The 25,177-nt window shown below is 38.3% G+C and overlaps 1 protein-coding gene across 2 annotated transcripts in view; it reads left to right on the top strand.

Moving 5' to 3' along the window:
* LOC128693591 (myb-like protein X) overlaps positions 1–25,177 on the top strand; it is a 239,416-nt gene that overhangs the window by 169,834 nt on the left and 44,405 nt on the right. For both annotated transcript variants that reach the window (XM_053783391.2, XM_070087622.1), the window contains exon 12: positions 5,598–5,738. In XM_053783391.2, the coding sequence (XP_053639366.2) occupies positions 5,598–5,738 (141 nt within the window). The remainder of the gene's footprint in view (positions 1–5,597; positions 5,739–25,177) is intronic.

Below are 25,177 nucleotides of genomic sequence, written 5' to 3'. Positions count from 1 at the left end.
ACCCCTCTCCTGGACACCCTAGCATTTACTTCTTTTACAACCCCATCTATAAATATATTAAACAACTATGGCAACATTACACATCCCTGTCTAAGACCTACTTTTACCGGGAAATAGTCTCCCTCTCTTCTCCGCACCCTAACCTGAGCCTCACTATCCTCATAAAAACTCTTTCCAGCATTTAGTAACTTACCACCTATTCCATATACTTGCAACATCTGCCACATTGCTCCCCTATCCTCTCTATCATATTTTTTTTTTTTCTCAATAAGTCGGCCGTCTCCCACCGAGGCAGGGTGACCCAAGAAAGAAAGAAAATCCCAAAAAAGAAAATGCTTTCATCATCATTCAACACTTTCACCTCACTCACACATAATCACTGTTTTTGCAGAGGTGCTCAGAATACAACAGTTTAGTAGCATATACATATAAAGATACACAACATATCCCTCCAAACTGCCAATATCCCAAACCCCTCCTTTAAAGTGCAGGCATTGTACTTCCCATTTCCAGGACTCAAGTCCGACTATATGAAAATAACCAGTTTCCCTGAATCCCTTCACTAAATATTACCCTGCTCACACTACAACAGATCGTCAGGTCCCAAGTACCATTCGTCTCCATTCACTCCTATCTAACACGCTCACACACGCTTGCTGGTAGTCCAAGCCCCTTGCCCACAAAACCTCCTTTACCCCCTCTCTCCAACCCTTTCGAGGACGACCCCTACCTCACCTTCCTTCCCCTATAGATTTATATGCTTTCCATGTCATTCTACTTTGATCCATTCTCTCTAAATGACCAAACCACCTCAACAACCCCTCTTCTGCCCTCTGACTAATACTTTTATTAACTCCACACCTTTTCCTAATTTCCACAGTCTGAATTTTCTGCATAATATTTACACCACACATTGCCCTTAGACAGGACATCTCCACTGCCTCCAACCGCCTCCTCACTGCTGCATTTACCACCCAAGCTTCACACCCATATAAGAGTGTTGGTACTACTATACTTTCATACATTCCCTTCTTTGCCTCCATAGATAACATTTTTTGACTCCACATATACCTCAATGCACCACTCACCTTTTTTCCCTCATCAATTCTATGATTAACCTCATCCTTCATAAATCCATCCGCCGACACGTCAACTCCCAAGTATCTGAAAACATTCACTTCTTCCATACTCCTCCCCAATTTGATATCCAATTTTTCTTTATCTAAATCATTTGATACCCTTATCACCTTACTCTTTTCTATGTTCACTTTCAACTTTCTACCTTTACACACATTCCCAAACTCATCCACTAACCTTAGCAATTTTTATTTAGAATCTCCCATAAGCACAGTATCATCAGCAAAAAGTAACTGTGTTAATTCCCATTTTGAATTTGATTCCCCATAATTTAATCCCACCCCTCTCCTGAACACCCTAGCTTTTACTTCTTTTACAACCCCATCTATAAATATATTAAACAACCATGGTGACATTACACATCCCTGTCTAAGACCTACTTTTACCAGGAAGTAGTCTCCCTCTCTTCTACACACCCTAACCTGAGCCTCACTATCCTCATAAAAACTCTTTTCAGCATTTAGTAACTTACCACCTGTTCCATATACTTGCAACATCTGCCACATTGCTCCCCTTTCCACTCTATCATATGCCTTTTCTAAATCCATAAATGCAATAAAAACTTCCCTACCTTTATCTAAATACTGTTCACATATATGCTTCAATGTAAACACTTGATCTACACATCCCCTACCCACTCTGAAACCTCCTTGCTCATCCGCAGTCCTACATTCTGTCTTACCTCTAATTCTTTCAATTATAACCCTACCGTACACTTTTCCTGGTATACTCAATAAACTTATTACTCTATATTTTTTACAATCTCTTTTGTCCCTTTTCCCTTTATATAAAGGGACTATACATGCTCCGCCAATCCCTAGGTACCTTCCCCTCTTTCATACATTTATTAAACAAAAGTACCAACCACTCCAACACTGTATCCCCCCCCCCTGCTTTTAACATTTCTGTCATGATCCCATCAGTTCCAGCTGCTTTACCCCCTTTCATTCTACGTAATGCCTGGCGTACCTCCCCCACGCTTACATTCTGCTCTTCTTCACTCCTAAAAGATGGTATACCTCCCTAACCAGTGCATGAAATTACCGCCTCCCTTTCTTCCTCAACATTTTAAAGTTCCTCAAAATATTCTCGCCATCTACCTAATACCTCCCTCTCCCCATCTACCTAATACCTCCCTCTCCCCATCTACTAACTCCCCTACTCTGTTTTTAACTGACAAATCCATACTTTCCCTAGGCTTTCTTAACTTGTTTAACTCACTCCAAATTTTTTTCTTATTTTCATTAAAATTTCTTGACAGTGCCTCTCCCACTCTATCATCTGCTCTCCTTTTGCACTCTCTCACCACTCTCTTCACCTTTCTTTTACTCTCCATGTAATCTGCTCTTCTTATAACACTTCTGCTTTGTAAAAACCTCTCATAAGCTAAATTTTTCTCTTTTTTCACACCTTTTACTTCATCATTCCACCAATCACTCCTCTTTCCACCTGCCCCCACCCTCCTATAACCACAAACTTCTGCCCCACATTCTAATACTGCATTTTTAAAACATTCCAACCCTCTTCAACCCCCCCACTACTCATCTTTGCACTAGCCCACCTTTCTGCCAACAGTCGCTTATATCTCGCCCGAACTTCCTCCTCCCTTAGTTTATGCACTTTCACCTCCCTCTTACTTGTTGTTGCCACCTTCCTCTTTTCCCATCTGCCTCTTACTCTAACTGTAGCGAGAACTAAATAATGATCCGATATATCAGTTGCCCCTCTATAAACATGTACATCCTGGAGCCTACCCATCAACCTTTTATCCACCAATACATAATCTAACAAACTACTTTCATTACGTGCTACATCATACCTTGTATATTTATTTATCCTCTTTTTCATAAAATATGTATTACTTATTACCAAATTTCTTTCTACACATAGCTCAATTAAAGGCTCCCCATTTACATTTACCCCTGGCACCCCAAATTTAACTACTACTCCCTCCATAACATTTTTACCCACTTTAGCATTGAAATCCCCAACCACCATTACTCTCACACTTGATTCAAAACTCCCCTCGCATTCACTCAACATTTCCCAGAATCTCTCTCTCTCCTCTACACGTCTCTCTTCTCCAGGTGCATCCACACTTACTATAACCCACTTTTCACATCCAATCTTTATTTTACTCCACATAATCCTTGAATTTATACATTTGTAGTCCCTCTTTTCCTACCATAAGTTATCCTTCAACATTATTGCTACTCCTTCTTTAGCTCTAACTCTGTTTGAAACCCCTGACCTAATCCCATTTATTCCTCTCCATTGAAACTCTCCCACCCCCTTCAGCTTTGTTTCACTTAAAGCCAGGACATCCAGTTTCTTCTCATTCATAACATCCACAATCATCTCTTTCTTATCATTTGCACAACATCCGCAATCATCTCTTTCTTATCATTTGCACAACATCCACGCACATTCAGACTTCCCACTTTGACAATTTTCTTCTTATTCTTTTTAGTAATCTTTACAGGAAAAGGGGTTACTAGCCCATTGTTCCCGGCATTTTAGTTGACTTTTACAACACGCATGGCTTACGGAGTAAAGATTCTTATTCCACTTCCCCATGGATATAAAAGGAAAAGTAATAAGACCAAGAACTATTAAGATAAAATCAAAGAAAACTCAGATGAGTGTGTATAAATAAACGTGTACATGTATGTGTAGTGTGACCTAAGTGTAAGTAGAAGTAGCAAGACATGCCTGTAATCTTGCATATTTATGAGACAGACAAAAGACACCAGCAATCCTACCATCATGTAAAACAATTACAGGCTTTCGTTTTACACTCACTTGGCAGGACGGTAGTACCTCCCTGGGTGGTTGCTGTCTACCAACCTACTACTATCACATGCTTTTTCTAAATCCATAAATGCAATAAAAACTTCCCTATCTTTATCTAAATACTGTTCACATATATGCTTCAATGTAAACACTTGATCTACACATCCCCTACCCACTCTAAAACCTCCTTCCTCATCTTCAAATGCCTTTGCAAAATCTGTGTAAATCGCATCTGTGTTTTGGTAGTCTTCCAATGCCTCCGTAATTCTGTCAATGGTTCAGCAACTGTGACAGACATGATCGTCCTGCTCTAAAGCCATGCTTGTTCGGGTTATGTTGGTTGTGCTGGTCCATGAAATTTGTAATCTGGCGTCTCATCACTCTTTCGAAGATTTTTATGATGTGAGAGGTTAGGGCTACTGGTCTGTAATTTTTATCTAGTGCTCTACTACCTCCTGCTTGCAAAGGAGCTATGTCTGCACTCTTCAAGGCCTCCGGTATTTCACCTAGGTCTAAGCTCAATCTCCTAAGAATACTGAGGGCTCGTGCTAGTGGTACTTTGCACTTGTTTATAAATAGAATATTCCATGAATCTGGTCCTGGTGCAGAGTGAGTGGGCATGTTTTCCGTTTCTTTTTCGAAAACTATGAGATTTGTACTAATGTCAGTTAGTTGGTCTGCACGGCCCTCTTCTGGAGTGAAAAATATTTCTGCATTTTCTACCGTGCTGTCATTTAGTGGGTTGCTGAACACCGACTCATACTGTTTTCTTAGGATTTCACTCATTTCTTGTTTGTCATCAGTATACAAGTCTCCTCTCAGCAGTGGTCCAATTCTACAGTACAATTAACCTTTTTATACCAAAGAAGTCTTGAGATCAGATAGCAGTCAAGTATCCAGTCTGGCAGTCTGTCACTTAACTGGCTCTTGTAAGCTATTTGTACTTAGTGCTAGGACTGCCAGTGTTAATGCTATGACTGCCAAAGTTGTAGTTCATAACACTAACAGTCTTCTAACATTCAAACAAGCCAACTTAATAATTTCCTTCTTTTTAGTAATTACATACAAAAAGTGTTACTAAACACTTCAATATTTATTGATTGCTGATTGTTACTCAATGTATGAAGAACTCTAGTGAGGTCGCTAGTAATGCCTCGGCTACCTCAGTGCCTACATGATGTTAGTGTGATTTAATGAAATAATGATTTCTCTCTTTCACTGAACTGTTTTCAGATGTTGAAGATTTGTCAAGCTTTTTGTTTGTATTCCTGGTTGAAGTGTTAGGGAAATTTTAGTGAAAAAATTCTTCTGCGATGTATCGACATTCTTCTTTGAAGTTTCTTCCGCATGACTTAAGATGAGACTCCAAACTAAACTAATTATTTTACATTCATGTCACAGCAATGTTATTGGCATTCAGGTGCTTAGGAAGAATGGCACAAGTGTCACTTTCTTAGCTCTTCTAATTAGTGAAGACTTTTTATTGTGCATTGATTGTAATTTTTTTATATAAAAAGTTGCTATAGCAATTCCTTTAATTACTTTTTCATTAATTTTAGGTCCAAAATACTTTCTTTTACCTTGCTTAAATTTCTCTATATTTTGTTGTATGTGATAGAAATAATTAACATGATACAAATAATATTTGACAATATCTTTTATAATAGGAAAATGAGGACCTTGATATGATGGATGATGAGAGTGATGAAGAAGAGCAAGTAATTACTGACAAGACTACAACCAAAAGTGGTGCTACAAAAGCACAGAAGAATACTACCAAATGTGACTCCGACATTTCCAGTAAATCAGTAAGTTGAAGAGGGGTTGTTGAGATGGTTTGGTCATTTAGAGAGAATGGATCAAATTAGAATGACATGGAGAACGTTTAAATCTGTAGGGGAAGGAAGGCGGGGTAGGGGTCATTCTCGAAAGGTTGGAAGGAAGGGGTAAGAGAGATTTTGTGGGCGAGGGACTTGGACTTCCAGCAGGCGTGCATGAGCGTGTTCGATAGGAGTGAATAGAGACGAATGGTATTTGGGACCTGACGATCTGTTGGGGTGTGAGTAGGGTAATATTTAGTGAAGGGATTCAGGGAAACTGGTTATTTTTATATAGCCGGACTTGAGTCCTGGAAATGGGAAGTACAGTGGACCCTCGCCTAACGTTGGCATCACATAACGTTAAATCTGCCTAGTGATATATTTCAACGCAAAAATTTTGCCTCGTCTAGCGCTAAAAAACTCGCTCAACGCTATTCGTCCGAGACGCGTCCATGTGCGGCCGGTGGCATTGTTTACAAGCCAGGGTGGCCTGTTGCATGCATACATTCGATACATTTTGTATTATTCCATTGTTTATAGTGCATGTAACTGCTGTAACTTGTAGCTGCTGCTGCACCATGGTCAGCTGTTGCTGGACCAGTCAGCTGTTGCTGGATCAGTCAGCTGTTGCTGCACCACGGTCAGCTGTTGCTGGATCAGTCAGCTGTTGCTGGATCAGTCAGCTGTTGCTGCACCACAGTCAACTGTTGCTGGACCAGTCAGCTGTTGCTGGATCAGTCAGCTGTTGCTGCACCACGGTCAGCTGTTGCTGGACCAGTCAGCTGTTGCTGCACCACAGTCAGCTGTTGCTGGACCAGTCAGCTGTTGCTGGATCAGTCAGCTGTTGCTGCACCACAGTCAGCTGTTGCTGGATCAGTCAGCTGCTGCTGGATCATTTAGTTGCTGCTGCACTACAGTCAGCTGTTGCTGCACCACCATCAGCTGTACTACTCAGAGATGTGGAGAGAGTGCTGTTGGTGTGGCTTAATGTGAAACAATTACCGAGAAACGATTAACCCCAGAGGGTTAGCCACCCAGGATAACCCAAGAAAGTCAGTGCATCATCGAGGACTATAACTTATTTCCATTGGGGTCCTTAATCTTGTCCCCCAGGATGCGACCCACAACAGTCAACTAACACCCAGGTGAACAGGAAAAAATGCCTAGAACTAGTGCTCATATTGGTGAACATAAGGCCAGCAAAGGTTGGTTTGAGAGATTTAAGAATTGTATTGGCATACACAGTGCAATAAGGCATGGCGAAGCTGAAAAATTCATCCCCCAACGAGTATTCAATTGTGACGAAACAGGCCTGTTCTGGAAGAAAATGCCAAACAGGACCTACATTACTCAGGAGGAAAAGGCACTCCCAGAACACAAGCCTAAGAAAGACAGGCTAACTCTCATGTTTTGTTATAATGCTAGTGGGGATTGCAAAGTGAAGTCTTTACTGGTATATCACTTTGAAAATCCCAGTGTTCAAGAAAGTGTCTCATCACTCATCAATACTCTTCAGTAAAGGCAAGTGTCATTTTAACATTTATTTATGTAGTTATTGTGCATGTCTTATTGTTTTCTTTGTAGAGAAATGTATATTTCATGAAAAAAAATTTTTTAATACTTTTGGCTGTCTGGAACGGATTAATTGGATTTCCATTATTTCTTAGGGGGAAAATTAACTCGGCTAACGATAATTTCGGCTAACAATGAGCTCTCAGGAACGGATTAATATCGTTAGGCGAGGGTCCACTGTACAAGCCTGCACTCTAAGGAGGGGTTCGGGATATTGGCAGTTTCGAGGGATATGTTGTGCATCTTTATACGTATATGCTTCTAAACTGTTGTGTTCTGAGCACCTTTGCGAAAACAGTGATTGTGTGTGAGTGAGATGAAAGTGTTGAATGATGATGAAAGTATTTTCTTTTTGGGGATTTTCTTTCTTTTTGGGTCACCCTGCCTCGGTGGGAGATGGCCGACTTGTTAAAGAAAAAATATATATGTATCTTTCTTTTAACACACCAGCCGTATCCCACCGAGGCGGGGGGGCCCAAAAGGAAAAACGAAAGTATCTCCTTTTTTTTTTTTTTTTTTTTTTTTTTAAAAAAACTGGCCGTATCCCACCAAGGCAGGGTGGCCCAAAAAAGAAAAACGAAACTTTCTCTTTTTAAATTTAGTAATTTACATGGGAGAAGGGGTTACTAGTCCCTTGCTCCCGGCATTTTAGTCGCCTCTTACAACACGCGTGGCTTACGGAGGAGTATGTATATATATGCTTGTACATGTATGTGTAGTGTGACCTAAGTGTAAGTAGAAGTAGCAAGACGTACCTGAAATCTTGCATGTTCATGAGACAGAAAAAAGGACACCAGCAATCCTACCATCATGTAAAACAATTACAGGCTTTCATTTTACACTCACTTGACAAGACGATAGTACCTCTCTGGGCGGTTGCTGTCTACCAACCTACTACCTACAATATATATATCTTTCTTTCTTTCAACACACCGGCCGTATCCCACCGAGGCAGGGTGGCCCAAAAGAAAAAACCAAAGTTTCTCCTTTCAAATTTAGTAATATATACAGGAGAAGGGGTTACTAGCCCCTTGCTCCCGGCATTTTAGTCGCCTCTTACAACACGCATGGCTTACGGAGGAAGAATTCTGTTCCACTTCCCCATGGAGAAAAGAGGAAATAAACAAGAACAAGAGCTAGAAAGAAAACTGAAGAAAACCCAGAGGGGTATGTATATATACGCTTGTACATGTATGTGTAGTGTGACCTGAGTGTAAGTAGAAGTAGCAAGACGTACCTGAAATTTTGCATGTTCCTGAGACAGAAAAAAGGACACCAGCAATCCTACCATCATGTAAAACAATTACAGGCTTTCGTGTTACACTCACTTGGCAGGACGGTAGTACCTCCCTGGGCGGTTCCTGTCTACCAACCTACTACCTACAATATATATATATATATATATGTGTGTGTGTGTGTGTGTGTGTGTGTGTGTGTGGATGTTATGAATGAGAAGAAGCTGGATGTCCTGGCTTTAAGTGAAACAAAGCTGAAGGGGGTGGGAGAGTTTCAGTGGAGAGGAATAAATGGGATTAGGTCAGGGGTTTCAAATAGAGTTAGAGCTAAAGAAGGAGTAGCAATAATGTTGAAGGATAAGCTATGGCAGGAAAAGAGGGACTATAAATGTATTAATTCAAGGATTATGTGGAGTAAAATAAAGATTGGATGTGAAAAGTGGGTTATAATAAGCGTGTATGCACCTGGAGAAGAGAGAAGTGTAGAGGAGAGAGAGAGATTTTGGGAAATGTTGAGTGAATGCGTGGGGAGTTTTGAATCAAGTGTGAGAGTAATGGTGGTTGGGGATTTCAATGCTAAAGTGGGTAAAAATGTTATGGAAGGAGTAGTAGGTAAATTTGGGGTGCCAGGGGTAAATGTAAATGGGGAGCCTTTAATTGAGCTATGTGTAGAAAGAAATTTGGTAATAAGTAATACATATTTTATGAAAAAGAGGATAAATAAATATACAAGGTACGATGTAGCACGTAATGAAAGTAGTTTATTAGATTATGTATTGGTGGATAAAAGGTTGATGGGTAGGCTCCAGGATGTACATGTTTATAGAGGGGCAACTGATATATCAGATCATTATTTAGTTGTAGCTACAGTTAGAGTAAGAGGTAGATGGGAAAAGAGGAAGGTGGCAACAACAAGTAAGAGGGAGGTGAAAGTGTATAAACTAAGGGAGGAGGAAGTTAGGGTGAGATATAAGCGACTATTGGCAGAAAGGTGGGCTAGTGCAAAGATGAGTAGTGGGGGGGTTGAAGAGGGTTGGAATAGTTTTAAAAATGCAGTATTAGAATGTGGGGCAGAAGTTTGTGGTTATAGGAGGGTGGGGGCAGGAGGAAAGAGGAGTGATTGGTGGAATGATGAAGTAAAGGGTGTGATAAAAGAGAAAAAGGTAGCTTATGAGAGGTTTTTACAAAGCAGAAGTGTTATAAGAAGAGCAGAGTATATGGAGAGTAAAAGAAAGGTAAAGAGAGTGGTGAGAGAGTGCAAAAGGAGAGCAGATGATAGAGTGGGAGAGGCACTGTCAAGAAATTTTAATGAAAATATGGATTTGTCAGTTAAAAACAGAGTAGGGGAGTTAGTAGATGGGGAGATGGAGGTATTGGGTAGATGGTGAGAATATTTTGAGGAACTTTTAAATGTTAAGGAAGAAACAGAGGCAGTAATTTCATGCACTGGTCAGGGAGGTATACCATCTTTTAGGAGTGAAGAAGAGCAGAATGTAAGTGTGGGGGAGGTACGTGAGGCATTACGTAAAATGAAAGGGGGTAAAGCAGCTGGAACTGATGGGATCATGACAGAAATGTTAAAAGCAGGGGGGGATGTAGTGTTGGAGTGGTTGGTACTTTTGTTTAATAAATGTATGAAAGAGGGGAAGGTACCTTGGGATTGGCAGAGAGCATGTATAGTCCCTTTATATAAAGGGAAAGGGGACAAAAGAGACTGTAAAAATTATAGAGGAATAAGCTTACTGAGTATACCAGGAAAAGTGTACGGTAGGGTTATAATTGAAAGAATTAGAGGTAAGACAGAATGTAGGATTGCAGATGAGCAAGGAGGTTTTAGAGTGGGTAGGGGATGTGTAGATCAGGTGTTTACATTGAAGCATATATGTGAACAGTATTTAGATAAAGATAGGGAAGTTTTTATTGCATTTATGGATTTAGAAAAGGCATATGATAGAGTGGATAGAGGAGCAATGTGGCAGAATAGGTGGTAAGTTATTAAATGCTGTAAAGAGTTTTTATGAGGATAGTGAGGCTCAGGTTAGGGTGTGTAGAAGAGAGGGAGACTACTTCCCGGTAAAAGTAGGTCTTAGACAGGGATGTGTAATGTCACCATGGTTGTTTAATATATTTATAGATGGGGTTGTAAAGGAAGTAAATGCTAGGGTGTTTGGGAGAAGGGTGGGATTAAATTATGGGGAATCAAATTCAAAATGGGAATTGACACAGTTACTTTTTGCTGATGATACTGTGCTTATGGGAGATTCTAAAGAAAAATTCCAAAGGTTAGTGGATGAGTTTGGGAATGTGTGTAAAGGTAGAAAGTTGAAAGTGAACATAGAAAAGAGTAAGGTGATGAGGGTGTCAAATGATTTAGATAAAGAAAAATTGGATATCAAATTGGGGAGGAGGAGTATGGAAGAAGTGAATGTTTTCAGATACTTGGGAGTTGACGTGTCGGTGGATGGATTTATGAAGGATGAGGTTAATCATAGAATTGATGAGGGAAAAAAGGTGAGTGGTGCGTTGAGGTATATGTGGAGTCAAAAAACGTTATCTATGGAGGCAAAGAAGGGAATGTATGAAAGTATAGTAGTACCAACACTCTTATATGGGTGTGAAGCTTGGGTGGTAAATGCAGCAGCGAGGAGACGGTTGGAGGCAGTGGAGATGTCCTGTTTAAGGGCAATGTGTGGTGTAAATATTATGCAGAAAATTCGGAGTGTGGAAATTAGGAGAAGGTGTGGAGTTAATAAAAGTATTAGTCAGAGGGCAGAAGAGGGGTTGTTGAGGTGGTTTGGTCATTTAGAGAGAATGGATCAAAGTAGAATGACATTGAAAGCATATAAATCTATAGGGGAAGGAAGGCGGGGTAGGGGTTGTCCTCGAAAGGGTTGGAGAGGGGGGGTAAAGGAGGTTTTGTGGGTAAGGGGCTTGGACTTCCAGCAAGCGTGCGTGAGCGTGTTAGATAGGAGTAAATGGAGACGAATGGTACTTGGGACCTGACGATCTGTTGCAGTGTGAGCAGGGTAATATTTAGTGAAGGGATTCAGGGAAACCGGTTATTTTCATATAGTCGGACTTGAGTCCTGGAAATGGGAAGTACAATGCCTGCACTTTAAAGGAGGGGTTTGGGATATTGGCAGTTTGGAGGGATATGTTGTGTATCTTTATGTGTGTATGCTTCTAAACTGTTGTATTCTGAGCACCTCTGCAAAAACAGTGATAATGTGTGTTTGTGTGTGTGGTGAAAGTGTTGAATGATGATGAAAGCATTTTCTTTTTGGGGATTTTCTTAATTTTTTTGGGTCACCCTGTCTCGGTGGGAGACGGCCGACTTGTTGCAGAGAGAAAAAAAAAAAAATATATATATATATATATTTATATTTATATATATATATATATATATATATATATATATATATATATATATATATATATATATATATATATATATATATATATATATAGTAGGTTGGTAGACAGCAATCACCCAGGGAAGTAATACCGTCCTGCCAGATGACTGTGAAACAAAAACCTGTAACTGTTTTGCATGATGGTAGGATTGCTGGTTTCTTTTTCTGTCTCATAAACACGCTAGATAACAGGGATATCTTGCTACTCCTACTTACACTTTGGTCACACTTCACAGACACACACATGCATATATATATATATACATACATCTAGGTTTTTCTCCTTTTTCTAAATAGCTCCTGTTCTTTTTATTTCTTATATTGTCCATGGGGAAGTGGAAAAGAATCTTTCCTCCGTAAGCCATACGTGTCGTATGATGCGACTAAAATGCCGGGAGCAATGGGCTAGTAACCCCTTCTCCTGTATACATTTACTAAAAAAGAGAAGAAGAAAAACTTTATAAAACTGGGATGCTTAAATGTGCGTGGATGTAGTGCGGATGACAAGAAACAGATGATTGCTGATGTTGTGAATGAAAAGAAGTTGGATGTCCTGGCTCTAAGCGAAACAAAGCTGAAGGGGGTAGGAGAGTTTCAGTGGGGGGAAATAAATGGGATTAAATCTGGAGTATCTGAGAGAATTAGAGCAAAGGAAGGGGTAGCAGTAATGTTAAATGATCAGTTATGGAAGGAGAAAAGAGAATATGAATGTGTAAATTCAAGAATTATGTGGATTAAAGTAAAGGTTGGATGCGAGAAGTGGGTCATAATAAGCGTGTATGCACCTGGAGAAGAGAGGAATGCAGAGGAGAGAGAGAGATTTTGGGAGATGTTAAGTGAATGTATAGGAGCCTTTGAACCAAGTGAGAGAGTAATTGTGGTAGGGGACCTGAATGCTAAAGTAGGAGAAACTTTTAGAGAGGGTGTGGTAGGTAAGTTTGGAGTGCCAGGTGTAAATGATAATGGGAGCCCTTTGATTGAACTTTGTATAGAAAGGGGTTTAGTTATAGGTAATACATATTTTAAGAAAAAGAGGATAAATAAGTATACAAGATATGATGTAGGGCGAAATGACAGTAGTTTGTTGGTGTTGAGTAGACTTCAGGATGTACATGTTTATAGAGGGGCCACAGATATATCAGATCACTTTCTAGTTGTAGCTACACTGAGAGTAAAAGGTAGATGGGATACAAGGAGAATAGAAGCATCAGGGAAGAGAGAGGTGAAGGTTTATAAACTAAAAGAGGAGGCAGTTAGGGTAAGATATAAACAGCTATTAGAGGATAGATGGGCTAATGAGAGCATAGGCAATGGGGTCGAAGAGGTATGGGATAGGATTAAAAATGTAGTGTTAGAGTGTTCAGCAGAAGTTTGTGGTTACAGGAAAGTGGGTGCAGGAGGGAAGAGGAGCGATTGGTGGAATGATGATGTAAAGAGAGTAGTAAGGGAGAAAAAGTTAGCATATGAGAAGTTTTTACAAAGTAGAAGTGATGCAAGGAGGGAAGAGTATATGGAGAAAAAGAGAGAGGTTAAGAGAGTGGTGAAGCAATGTAAAAAGAGAGCAAATGAGAGAGTGGGTGAGATGTTATCAACAAATTTTGTTGAAAATAAGAAAAAGTTTTGGAGTGAGATTAACAAGTTAAGAAAGCCTAGAGAACAAATGGATTTGTCAGTTAAAAATAGGAGAGGAGAGTTATTAAATGGAGAGTTAGAGGTATTGGGAAGATGGAGGGAATATTTTGAGGAATTGTTAAATGTTGATGAAGATAGGGAAGCTGTGATTTCGTGTATAGGGCAAGGAGGAATAACATCTTGTAGGAGTGAGGAAGAGCCAGTTGTGAGTGTGGGGGAAGTTCGTGAGGCAGTAGGTAAAATGAAAGGGGGTAAGGCAGCCGGGATTGATGGGATAAAGATAGAAATGTTAAAAGCAGGTGGGGATATAGTTTTGGAGTGGTTGGTGCAATTATTTAATAAATGTATGGAAGAGGGTAAGGTACCTAGGGATTGGCAGAGAGCATGCATAGTTCCTTTGTATAAAGGCAAAGGGGATAAAAGAGAGTGCAAAAATTATAGGGGGATAAGTCTGTTGAGTGTACCTGGTAAAGTGTATGGTAGAGTTATAATTGAAAGAATTAAGAGTAAGACGGAGAATAGGATAGCAGATGAACAAGGAGGCTTTAGGAAAGGTAGGGGGTGTGTGGACCAGGTGTTTACAGTGAAAAATATAAGTGAACAGTATTTAGATAAGGCTAAAGAGGTCTTTGTGGCATTTATGGATTTGGAAAAGGCGTATGACAGGGTGGATAGGGGGGCAATGTGGCAGATGTTGCAAGTGTATGGTGTAGGAGGTAGGTTACTGAAAGCAGTGAAGAGTTTTTACGAGGATAGTGAGGCTCAAGTTAGAGTATGTAGGAAAGAGGGAAATTTTTTCCCAGTAAAAGTAGGCCTTAGACAAGGATGTGTGATGTCACCGTGGTTGTTTAATATATTTATAGATGGGGTTGTAAGAGAAGTAAATGCGAGGGTCTTGGCAAGAGGCGTGGAGTTAAAAGATAAAGAATCACACACAAAGTGGGAGTTGTCACAGCTACTCTTTGCTGATGACACTGTGCTCTTGGGAGATTCTGAAGAGAAGTTGCAGAGATTGGTGGATGAATTTGGTAGGGTGTGCAAAAGAAGAAAATTAAAGGTGAATACAGGAAAGAGTAAGGTTATGAGGATAACAAAAAGATTAGGTGATGAAAGATTGAATATCAGATTGGAGGGAGAGACTATGGAGGAGGTGAACGTATTCAGATATGTATTTGGGAGTGGACGTGTCAGCGGATGGGTCTAAGAAAGATGAGGTGAATCATAGAATTGATGAGGGAAAAAGAGTGAGTGGTGCACTTAGGAGTCTGTGGAGACAAAGAACTTTGTCCTTGGAGGCAAAGAGGGGAATGTATGAGAGTATAGTTTTACCAACGCTCTTATATGGGTGTGAAGCGTGGGTGATGAATGTTGCAGCGAGGAGAAGGCTGGAGGCAGTGGAGATGTCATGTCTGAGGGCAATGTGTGGTGTGAATATAGTGCAGAGAATTCGTAGTTTGGAAGTTAGGAGGAGGTGCGGGATTACCAAAACTGTTGTCCAGAGGGCTGAGGAAGGGTTGTTGAGGTGGTTCGGACATGTAGAGAGAATGGAGCGAAACAGAATGACTTCAAGAGTGTATCAGTCTGTAGTGGAAGGAAGGCGGGGTAGGGGTCGGCCTAGGAAAGGTTGGAGGGAGGGGGTAAAGGAGGTTTTGTGTGCGAGGGGCTTGGACTTCCAGCAGGCATGCATGAGCGTGTTTGATAGGAGTGAATGGAGACAAATGGTTTTTAATACTTGACGTGCTGTTGGAGTGTGAGCAAAGTAACATTTATGAAGGGATTCAGGGAAACCGGCAGGCCGGACTTGAGTCCTGGAGATGGGAAGTACAGTGCCTGCACTCTGAAGGAGGGGTGTTAATGTTGCAGTTTAAAAACTGTAGTGTAAAGCACCCTTCTGGCAAGACAGTGATGGAGTGAATGATGGTGAAAGTTTTTCTTTTTCGGGCCACCCTGCCTTGGTGGGAATCGGCCAGTGTGATAATAAAATAAAAAATAATATATATATATATATATATATATATATATATATATATATATATATATATATATATATATATATATATATATATATATATATATATATATATATATATATATATATATATATATATATATATATATATATATATATATATATATATATATATATATATATATATATATATATATATATATATATATATATATATATATATATATATATATATATATATATATATATATATATATATATATATATATATATATATATATATATATATATATATATATATATATTGGCAGTTTGGAGGGATATGTTGTGTGTCTTTATATGTGTATGCTTCTGGACTGTTGTATTCTGAGCACCTCTGCAAAAACAGTGATAATGTGTGAGTGTGGTGAAAGTGTTGAATGATGATGAAAGTATTTTCTTTTTGGGGATTTTCATTCTTTTTTTTGGGTCACCCTGCCTCGGTGGGAAACGGCCGACTTTTTGAAAAAAAAAAAATGTAAGCCATGCGTGTTGTAAGAGGCGACTAAAATGCCGGGAGCAAGGAGCTAGTAACCTCTTCTCCTGTATATATTACTAAATGTAAAAGGAGAAACTTTCGTTTTTCCTTTTGGGCCACCCCGCCTCGGTGGGATACGGCCGGTGTGTTGAAAGAAAGAATATATATATATATATATATATATATATATATATATATATATATAATATATATTTATATATATATATAATATATATATAATATATATATATATATAATATATATATTCTTCTTCTTTCAACGTACCAGCCGTATCCCACTGAGGTGGGGTGGCCCAAAAGAAAAAACTGAAGTTTCTCCTTTTAAATTTAGTAGTATATACAGGAGAAGGGGTTACTAGCCCCTTGCTCCCGGCATTTTAGTCGCCTCTTACGACACGCATGGCTTACAGAGGAAGAATTCTGTTCCACTTCCCCATGGAGATAAGAGGAAATAAACAAGAACAAGAATTAGAAAGAAAATAGAAGAAAACCCAGAGGGGTGTGTATATATATGCTTGTACATGTATGTGTAGTGTGACCTAAGTGTAAGTAGAAGTAGCAAGACTTACCTGTAATCTTGCATATTTATGAGACGGACAAAAGACACCAGCAATCCTACCATCATGTAAAACGATTACAGGCTTTCGTTTTACACTCACTTGGCAGGACGGTAGTACCTCCCTGGGCGGTTGCTGTCTACCAACCTACTACCTACACATGCATTATTTACCTTAAAATATTTGTTGTCTTAATGGTCTTAATGTAGGGTGAGAGGTGAAAAGTATTTATATGTAGAAAGTCATGTGGGAGGTATGGCATTCTGTCTGGCCACTCCCACCTACTATGACATTAAGCTCCCTAGGGCAATGAAATACATATACACTACACACATTAATTACCTTAAAATATTTGTGGTCTTAATGTAGGGTGAGAGGTGAGTTGTATTTGTAGGAAGTCAGGTTGGGAAGTATGGGTAGCCAGGAAGGGCAGCCCTCACCACCCCACCCACACGTAATGTAAACAAACCAGACGAATGCATCTGGTTTTCGTCATTTTACATTGTGTACAAGTTGTTTCCACATTGATACTGTAGAATAAATAAAGAAAATAAAGACAAACACTCCCATTCTCATGTAACACCATTTTTAGAAGAAATGACGCCCTGAGTGAAGGCATACAAGAGGAATAATTTTCTGGCTATCCCCAGTAATATTATAGTGTACAGTAGGGCCCCACTTATACGGCAGGTTAGGTTTCAGGCTACCACCGTAAAGTGGAATACCTTTTTTTCCACTTACAAATGCATATAAATACTAGATAGCAAGTTTACACTTGCATGTACAGTGGAACCTCAAAAATCGAACTGCTCCCAACACAACCAATTATGTAAATGTATTTTTGTAAGTGCTTTTATAAGCATATTTTTGAGGGTCTGAAATGGACTAATCTAATTTACATTATTCCTGATGGGAATAAATTCATTCGGTAAAACCTTCTGGACTGAAGAAAGTTCGATATTTGAGGTTCCACTGTACGTATTAAGTTAGCAATAGAACTAGGCATTAAAGAACAATAAAAAAGTAAAATACACATAAAGTACACTCATTACTTACCTTAAAATATTTGTAGTCTTAATCTAGGGTGAGATGAGTAGTATTTATTGTAAGAAATTAAGTGTGGTATGTATGGTAGCCAGCCAGGCTACCATACCATACGGGGCCAACCCACCCACACATAACAGTCTATGACATTTAAGCGACCCAGAGCGATAAAATGCATATACAGTTAACTCATTACTTACCATAAAATATTTGTAGTCTTAATATAGGGTCAGAGGTGAGTAAATGAGATAAAATGAGTAAATGAGAGAGAGAGAGAATGAGTACATGACAGAGCACACACGTGGAGTTATGTAAACAAACCAGGTGAACGTCAGTTTTGTAAACAAACAAAACAGACACGTCTGGTTTGTGTACAAGTTACATTGTGTTCAAGTTGTCTCTGTTGATATGGTAGAATAAATAAAGAGCAATGCTCCCATTCTCATGTAACATCATTTTTAGAAGAAATGATGCTCTGAGTGAAGGCATATGAAAGGAATAATTTTCTACAGTTACCCCAGTAACACATTTTCTCTTATGTTGGACTAGAGAAAACGTTATTCTTGCCGTCACTTGTACACATTGTCTGGCTACCACATGTCAAATTTCTTCTTTCTTTATTCTACTCTGGGGTGTATTTATCATCTTTATATGTTGTGTATCGTGTTTATTATATAATTTTGAAAAAAAGTATCATAGATGGATTAATGAAAATGTGTGTACAGGTCCGCCATCACAAATCCGGCAATCAGTTATTCGGTTCCTTCAGTTATTCGGCACTAATTTTGGCTAGCATAATTTCAAATTTCCAGGGTCGCCACACCAACCTGCTGGTACTGTTTGGTGGTGCTACTTGCTGCATAAGTCATTCCAATTTCTTTTTCTCCATTTATTGTTTTAACCTGCTTCCTTTTAGCCCTAGCCATGGTTCCAATGAATAAAAGAAATGCTTCTCATTATGTAAAACACCTACACAGTACATTATCCATTAAAGATAAGGTGGCTTTGAAGCCACTGTCAGTTGTCATAAGCTCAGTCTCATGATGCAGGAGAATATGCTTTATTATTACGCTAATATCAACACTACAACTTATTTGCCTATCACAATTGATCTAATATGACATAATAAACAATATAAAACATGTTAAATACTCCAGAATAAATAATATTTGGCTTAACACTGAGCATTTCGATGGAGTTATGAAGAGGATATGGTATACAAATACCATTCTCCTATTCTTGTCTTGGTGGCTTATACAGTGGAACCTCAAAAATCGAACTGCTCCCAACTCAACCAGTTATGTAAGTGTATTTTTGTAAATGCTTTTATAAGTGTATTTTTGAGGGTCTGAAATGAACTAATCTAATTTACATTATTCCTGATAGGAATAAATTCATTCGGTAACGGCACTCGGACAGCCTTCTCGACTGAAGAAAGTTCGATATTTGAGGTTCCACTGTATAGCATAGGGCTAACTGGGATATACACTCGTACTGCACCATAAACCTGAAGCAAAAAAGTTATTTTCTCTATATAGATTATCACACATAGCAGCATATGTGTAGAGAACCTAGGATAACCCAAAAAAAAGTCAACGTGGCTTATTTTTAGTACCTGGCTTGGGTTAGCCATACAGTAGGGCCCCACTTATACGGCAGGTTAGGTTCCAGGCTACCGCCGTAAAGCGGAAATCGCCGTAAAGTTTGACACCCTTTTTTTCCACTTATAAATGCATACAAATACTAGATAACAAGTTTACACTAACATATATTAAGTTAGCAATAGAACTAGGCATCAAAAAACAATAAAAAAGTACAATACACACATAGTGCACTCATTACTTACCTTAAAATATTTATAGTCTTAATCTAGGGTGAGACAAGTAGTATTTATTGTAAGAAATCAAGTGTGTTATGTATGGTAGTCAGCCGGGCTACCATACCAGGCCACCCCACCTACACATAATATTCTATTACATTTAAGCATCCCAGAGCGATAAAATGTATATACAGTTCACTCATTACTTACCTTAAAATATTTGTAGTCTTAATGTAGGGTCAGGAGTAAGTAAATGAGATAAAATGAATAAATGAGAGAGAAAGAATGAGTGCATGAGAGAGGACAGGCGCAGAGTTATGTAAACAAACCAGGCGAAGGTAAGTTTTGTAAACGAAGTGTACACGTCTGGTTTGTGTACAAGTTACATTGTGTACAGGTTGTCTCTACATTGATACGGTAGAATAAATAAAGAAGAACACTCCCATTCTCATGTAACATCATTTTGAGAAGAAATGACGCTCTGAGTGAAGGCAATGGAAATAAGTCACTCTGACTTTTTTTTGGTTATCCTAGGTTCTCTACACATATGCTGTTATGTATGATAATCTATGTAATTGTATTTGTGTATACCTGAATAAACTTACTTACTTACATACGAAAGGAATAATTTTCTACAGTTACCCCCAGTAACACATTTTCTCTTATGTTAGATTAGAGAAAATGTTATTCTTGACGTCACTTGTACAAGTTATCTGGCTACCACATCTCATATTTATATTTATTTATTCTATTGTGGGGTGTATTTATCATCTTTATATGTTATGCATCGTGTTTATTATATAATTTTGAAAAAAATATCATGGATGGATTAATGAAAATGTGTATATTAACCCCTTCAGGGTCCAAGGCCAAAATCTGAAGTGGTGCCCCAGTGTCCCAAGAAATTTTGAAAAAAAAAAAAATTATTTTTTCTTACAGAATTAAAGAGTATATTTTTGTGAAGGTAATAAGACAAAAAAAAAAGTTTTTTCTGATCAGTACTTGCCGAGATACAGCGGTGGGAAGTTGACCCAAACTGACCGGGTGGCGGCAACATCAGTGACTTCCGCAAAATCCCATTTTTTTATTTTATGTTTTTTATACTTTTTTCTTTTCTTTTCTAATTTTTTTCTTTTTCTGATAACATTTGTGGCCTGTGAGACCAGTATAATGTATATTGTATAAGTGTTCACTCATTGTATTCAACACAATAACTGCACTAATTTGTTTATCATTATATTGCTTATAAAACTTGTTTACAAGTTTATTGTAAACAAAATGATGAAAATATTAGTGCGGTTATTATGTTGAATACAACGGTACCATATAGTACCATATGGTACAATGGTGCCATAGGGTGCAATGGTACCATATGGTACAATGGCACCATATGATACAATGGTACCATATGGTACAATGGCACATGATACAATGGCACATGATACAATGGTACCATATGGTACAATGGTGCCATAGGGTGCAATGGTACCATAGTATGCAATGGTACCATATGGTACAATGGCATCATATGATACAGTGGCACCATATGGTACAATATGGCACAATGGCACATGATACAATGGTACCATATGATACAATGGTACCATATGGTAGATGGCACCATTTGGTACAATGGTACCATATGATACAATGGTACCATATGGTGCAATGGTACCATATGATGCAATGGTACCATATGGTACATTGTACCATACAATACAATGATGCCATATGGTTCATTGTAACATATGGTACTGTTGTATTCAACACAAACACACTAATATTTTCATTATTATTTTGTTTACAATAGTTGTTTACAATAAAAATATGCAAAAATGTTGTATATTAGTAATATTCTATTATATATTTACAAGTGTACAGGAACTTTACGTGTTCCTTGAGGTGGATGACAAAGCACTTTGTCTCGGAAACTGTGGAGTCAGTAGCTAGCTTGTGTCGCCACTCACTCAGTCTTGGCTGGTGTCTCATGCCACCAACACCTATTGACCATATGGTACACGGTATCATATGTTACAGGGTACCATATGGTACATTGTACAGTACTATGTGGTAAAGGGTACCATGCAGTACAGGATAATATATGGTGCAGGGTACCATATGGTACAGGGTACCATACAGTACAGGACACCATATGGTACAGATACAGGGATAACTATAGAAATAAGTCACCCTGACTTTTTTGGGTTATCCTGGGATTTTATACGTATGCTGCTATGTATGATAATCTATGCAATTGTATTTCTGTACACCTGAATAAACTTACTCAAGTGCATGTGGCATCATAAGTAAGTTTATTTAGTTATACACAAATAAAGTTACATAGAATATCATACTTAGCAGCACATGTTTGGAGAACCTAGGATAACCCAAAAAAGTCAGATAGATTTATTTCCATTAGGGTCCCTGTACCCTGTACCATATGGTACAATGTACTATATGGTACATTGTACCATATGGTACCATTGTACCATATGATACCATTGTATGACATGGCACCATTGTACCATATGGTACCATTGTACCATATGGCACAATGGTACCATATGGTTCAAAACCATAGAATTCGTCTTCAGCTCCACTTCCATCAGCCTTTGAACTGTAAGTTGTGAAGAGGAGAGTCAGAATTCGCCCGGAGAGTGAGTGGGGAGTGAGAGCTTCCTTGCCACCAGGCACTATGAACAAAGCTACTTTGCCGGCGTTCCCACAATGCCATGTGGGCGTCCAGATTTTTTCTATGGTGTGCACACTGACCACCCAGACCCATTCTCTTAGATGTAGGCCTACCAGCCTTCTCAAGCTAAATTTGACGGCGCTAGAATTTTGGTGTAGATTTACGGTTTGGACCCTGAACGTAAAGCCGTAGATCTACGGGACGGACCCTGAAAGAGTCTATTTATCATATGGGGTGTATTTATCATATTTATATGTTATGCATCGTGTTTATTATATAATTTTGAAAAAATATCATAGTTGGATTAATGAAAATGTGTATATTAACGTAATATACAACATTTAAATGAGACTCAGTGATTATTATTATCATTACTAATATGATGTCTGGAGACATAAAACACTATTACTGATTTTAATGTGTACCTGCATGCCAGCACAGTGTGTAAGTTTATTTAAGTACAGGTATACATAAGTATAATTATCAGAGTATATATAAAATATGAAATAACTTTTAAAAACAGTTAAAATTTTGGAGTTTCCAGACATAATGGAGAGACTTAGTGCTTACGGATCTCACAGAGAATGTAAACAAACCGGGTGGGGCACGGTGACCGTATTAGAAAGTCAGGTGGGGGAGCTGTATAGCGAGTTTTGGTCATAATTTGAAATGACCATATTAGCGGAATGCCGTAAAGCGAAACGCCGTAAAGCGGGGCCCTACTGTATATGATTTTTGGTAAATATTCGATTCCCAGCCAAGGTAGAAACATTAGACGTGTTTATTTACACCTGTTGTCTATGTTTACTCATCAGTAAATGGTTACCTGGGTGTTAGCAAACTAGTGTGGGTGTTATCCTGGGACACTGACCTAATTTTCTTGAAATACTCTGCATAACAAGCAGCTTTCTATACAGTAGTATGTCATTGATGTCAGCTAGGCCTGTATACCTTGTACATGTACGTGTAGTAAATAAAGATATTATTATTATTATTATTATATTATTTTCTCAGTTGTTTGTTGGGTTATCTTATTCAAACTTGGGCAATGTATGATGGAAAGATACTTCTTCACGTACACCAAAAATGAAAGAAATCAGACCATAAATAACGGAGTTCACTTCTCGGCCATTAGCGGCCGCTTAACGGTATATTTTTGTATGGTTGTTATGGTTATATTCTCATTTTTTTTATCTCATTTGATAGAATGAAAGATATATTACAGAAATAGATATGATTTTGATTGCTTTCACGATAAAAAGTACCTTGAAATTGTGCTCACAGTAGCAAAAATGTTCTATTCTTTAGCGAAGTTCAAGAGTAAACAAATGACGTCACCGTCCAATACCTGTCCGCCTGCCAGTCTAAATTCCAGTACTGAGTCAAGAATGGCTTGACATTATTTATACAATTATTACAATAATGCAGCAGTCTGCATAACAGTAAATCTTTTTTTTTTTTTGTGAATAAAAATTCCAAATGAAAAGCAAGAGTAATACAAGAGGGGCCTGTAGCCATGACTAATGAACAGAGAAAATGTTATTTTAGTGCCAGGAATGTTTGCATTGTTTATTCTGGACCCTATTTTGAAATTGGCATCTGTTGAAATTTGTGTGAAATCAGCCAAATTGCCAATTTCTGACCACTTTATTGGGCAGTTGAAATAAGTGAATGGGTAGTTTCTTGTACTCATTTGACAGACTAGAAGTAAATAAGTTTCTTCAGGTATACACAAATACAGTTATATAGATTATCATACATAGCAGTGTATGTATAGAGAACCTAGGATAACCCAGAAAAGTCAGACAAAGTGATTTATTTCCAGTACCTGGCTTGGGCTTGCCATATATGATTTTTGGTAAATATTTTTTTTCTCGGTTGTTTGTTAGGCTATCTCATTGAAACTTGGGCAGTGTATGATGGAAAGATGCTTCTTAACATACAACAAAAATAAAAAAGACGGACGATAAATAAGGGAGTTCACTTCTCAGCCATTAGCCGCCTCTTTGCAGTATATTTTCGTATGGCTTTTATGGTTGTATTCTCATTTTTTTAGACTCATTTGATAGAATGGAAGATATATTACAGAAATAGACATGATTTTGATTGCTTTCGTGATGAAAAGTACCTTGAAGTTGAGCTCAAAATAGCGGAAATGTTCGATTTTTGCCGATGTTCAATGAACTGTGTAAGTCAAGTTGGTTAATTTTATTAAGTGTATTCTAACCTAACCACTCTGTAATTCGGCAAACTCAGTAATCCGGCACACTACAGGTCCCAATGATGCCGAATTTGTGATGGAGGACCTGTATTAGCATAATATACAACATTTAACCCTTTCAGGGTCCAAGGCCCAAATCTGGAGTCACGCACCAGTGTCCAAGAATTTTCCTTATGAAATCGTAGAGAATCTTTTTGTGAAGGTAATAAAACAAAAAGTACGAAATTTGGTGGAAAATTGACGAAATTATGCTCTCGCGAATTTTGATGTGTCAGGGATATTTACGAATCGGCGATTTTGCCGACTTTGACTCCCATTTTAGGCCAATTACATTATTCCAGTCAACCAAATTCTTAGCTATTTCACTAGTATTACTTCTATTCTATCGATTGAGCACAAGAAATCGCCAAGTCAACTGTTTCAACTACAAAATAAAGTGATCGGAAATTGTTAATTTGGCCAATTTAACACAAAGTTCAAAATATTCCAATTTCAAAATAGGGTCCAGAATGAACAATGTAGGCATTCCTGGCACTAAACTAACATTTCCTCTGTTCATTAGTTATGTTTTGAGGCTTTACAAATAAATTCCATTTTGATTTTTTATTCACATAATGAATTTTTATTCACACCAAAAAATAGAAGATTTACTGTTATGCAATACTGTAATAATTGTATAAATATCATCACCATATTTGTGAATGTATATTAGACCCACCAGCTGATGTGTCTTAGA

Source organism: Cherax quadricarinatus, chromosome 2, assembly GCF_038502225.1.
Source record: "Cherax quadricarinatus isolate ZL_2023a chromosome 2, ASM3850222v1, whole genome shotgun sequence".
Taxonomy (NCBI): domain Eukaryota; kingdom Metazoa; phylum Arthropoda; class Malacostraca; order Decapoda; family Parastacidae; genus Cherax; species Cherax quadricarinatus.
The sequence above is the reverse complement of the archived record's forward strand: the minus strand, read 5'-3'. Positions and strand labels throughout refer to the sequence as shown.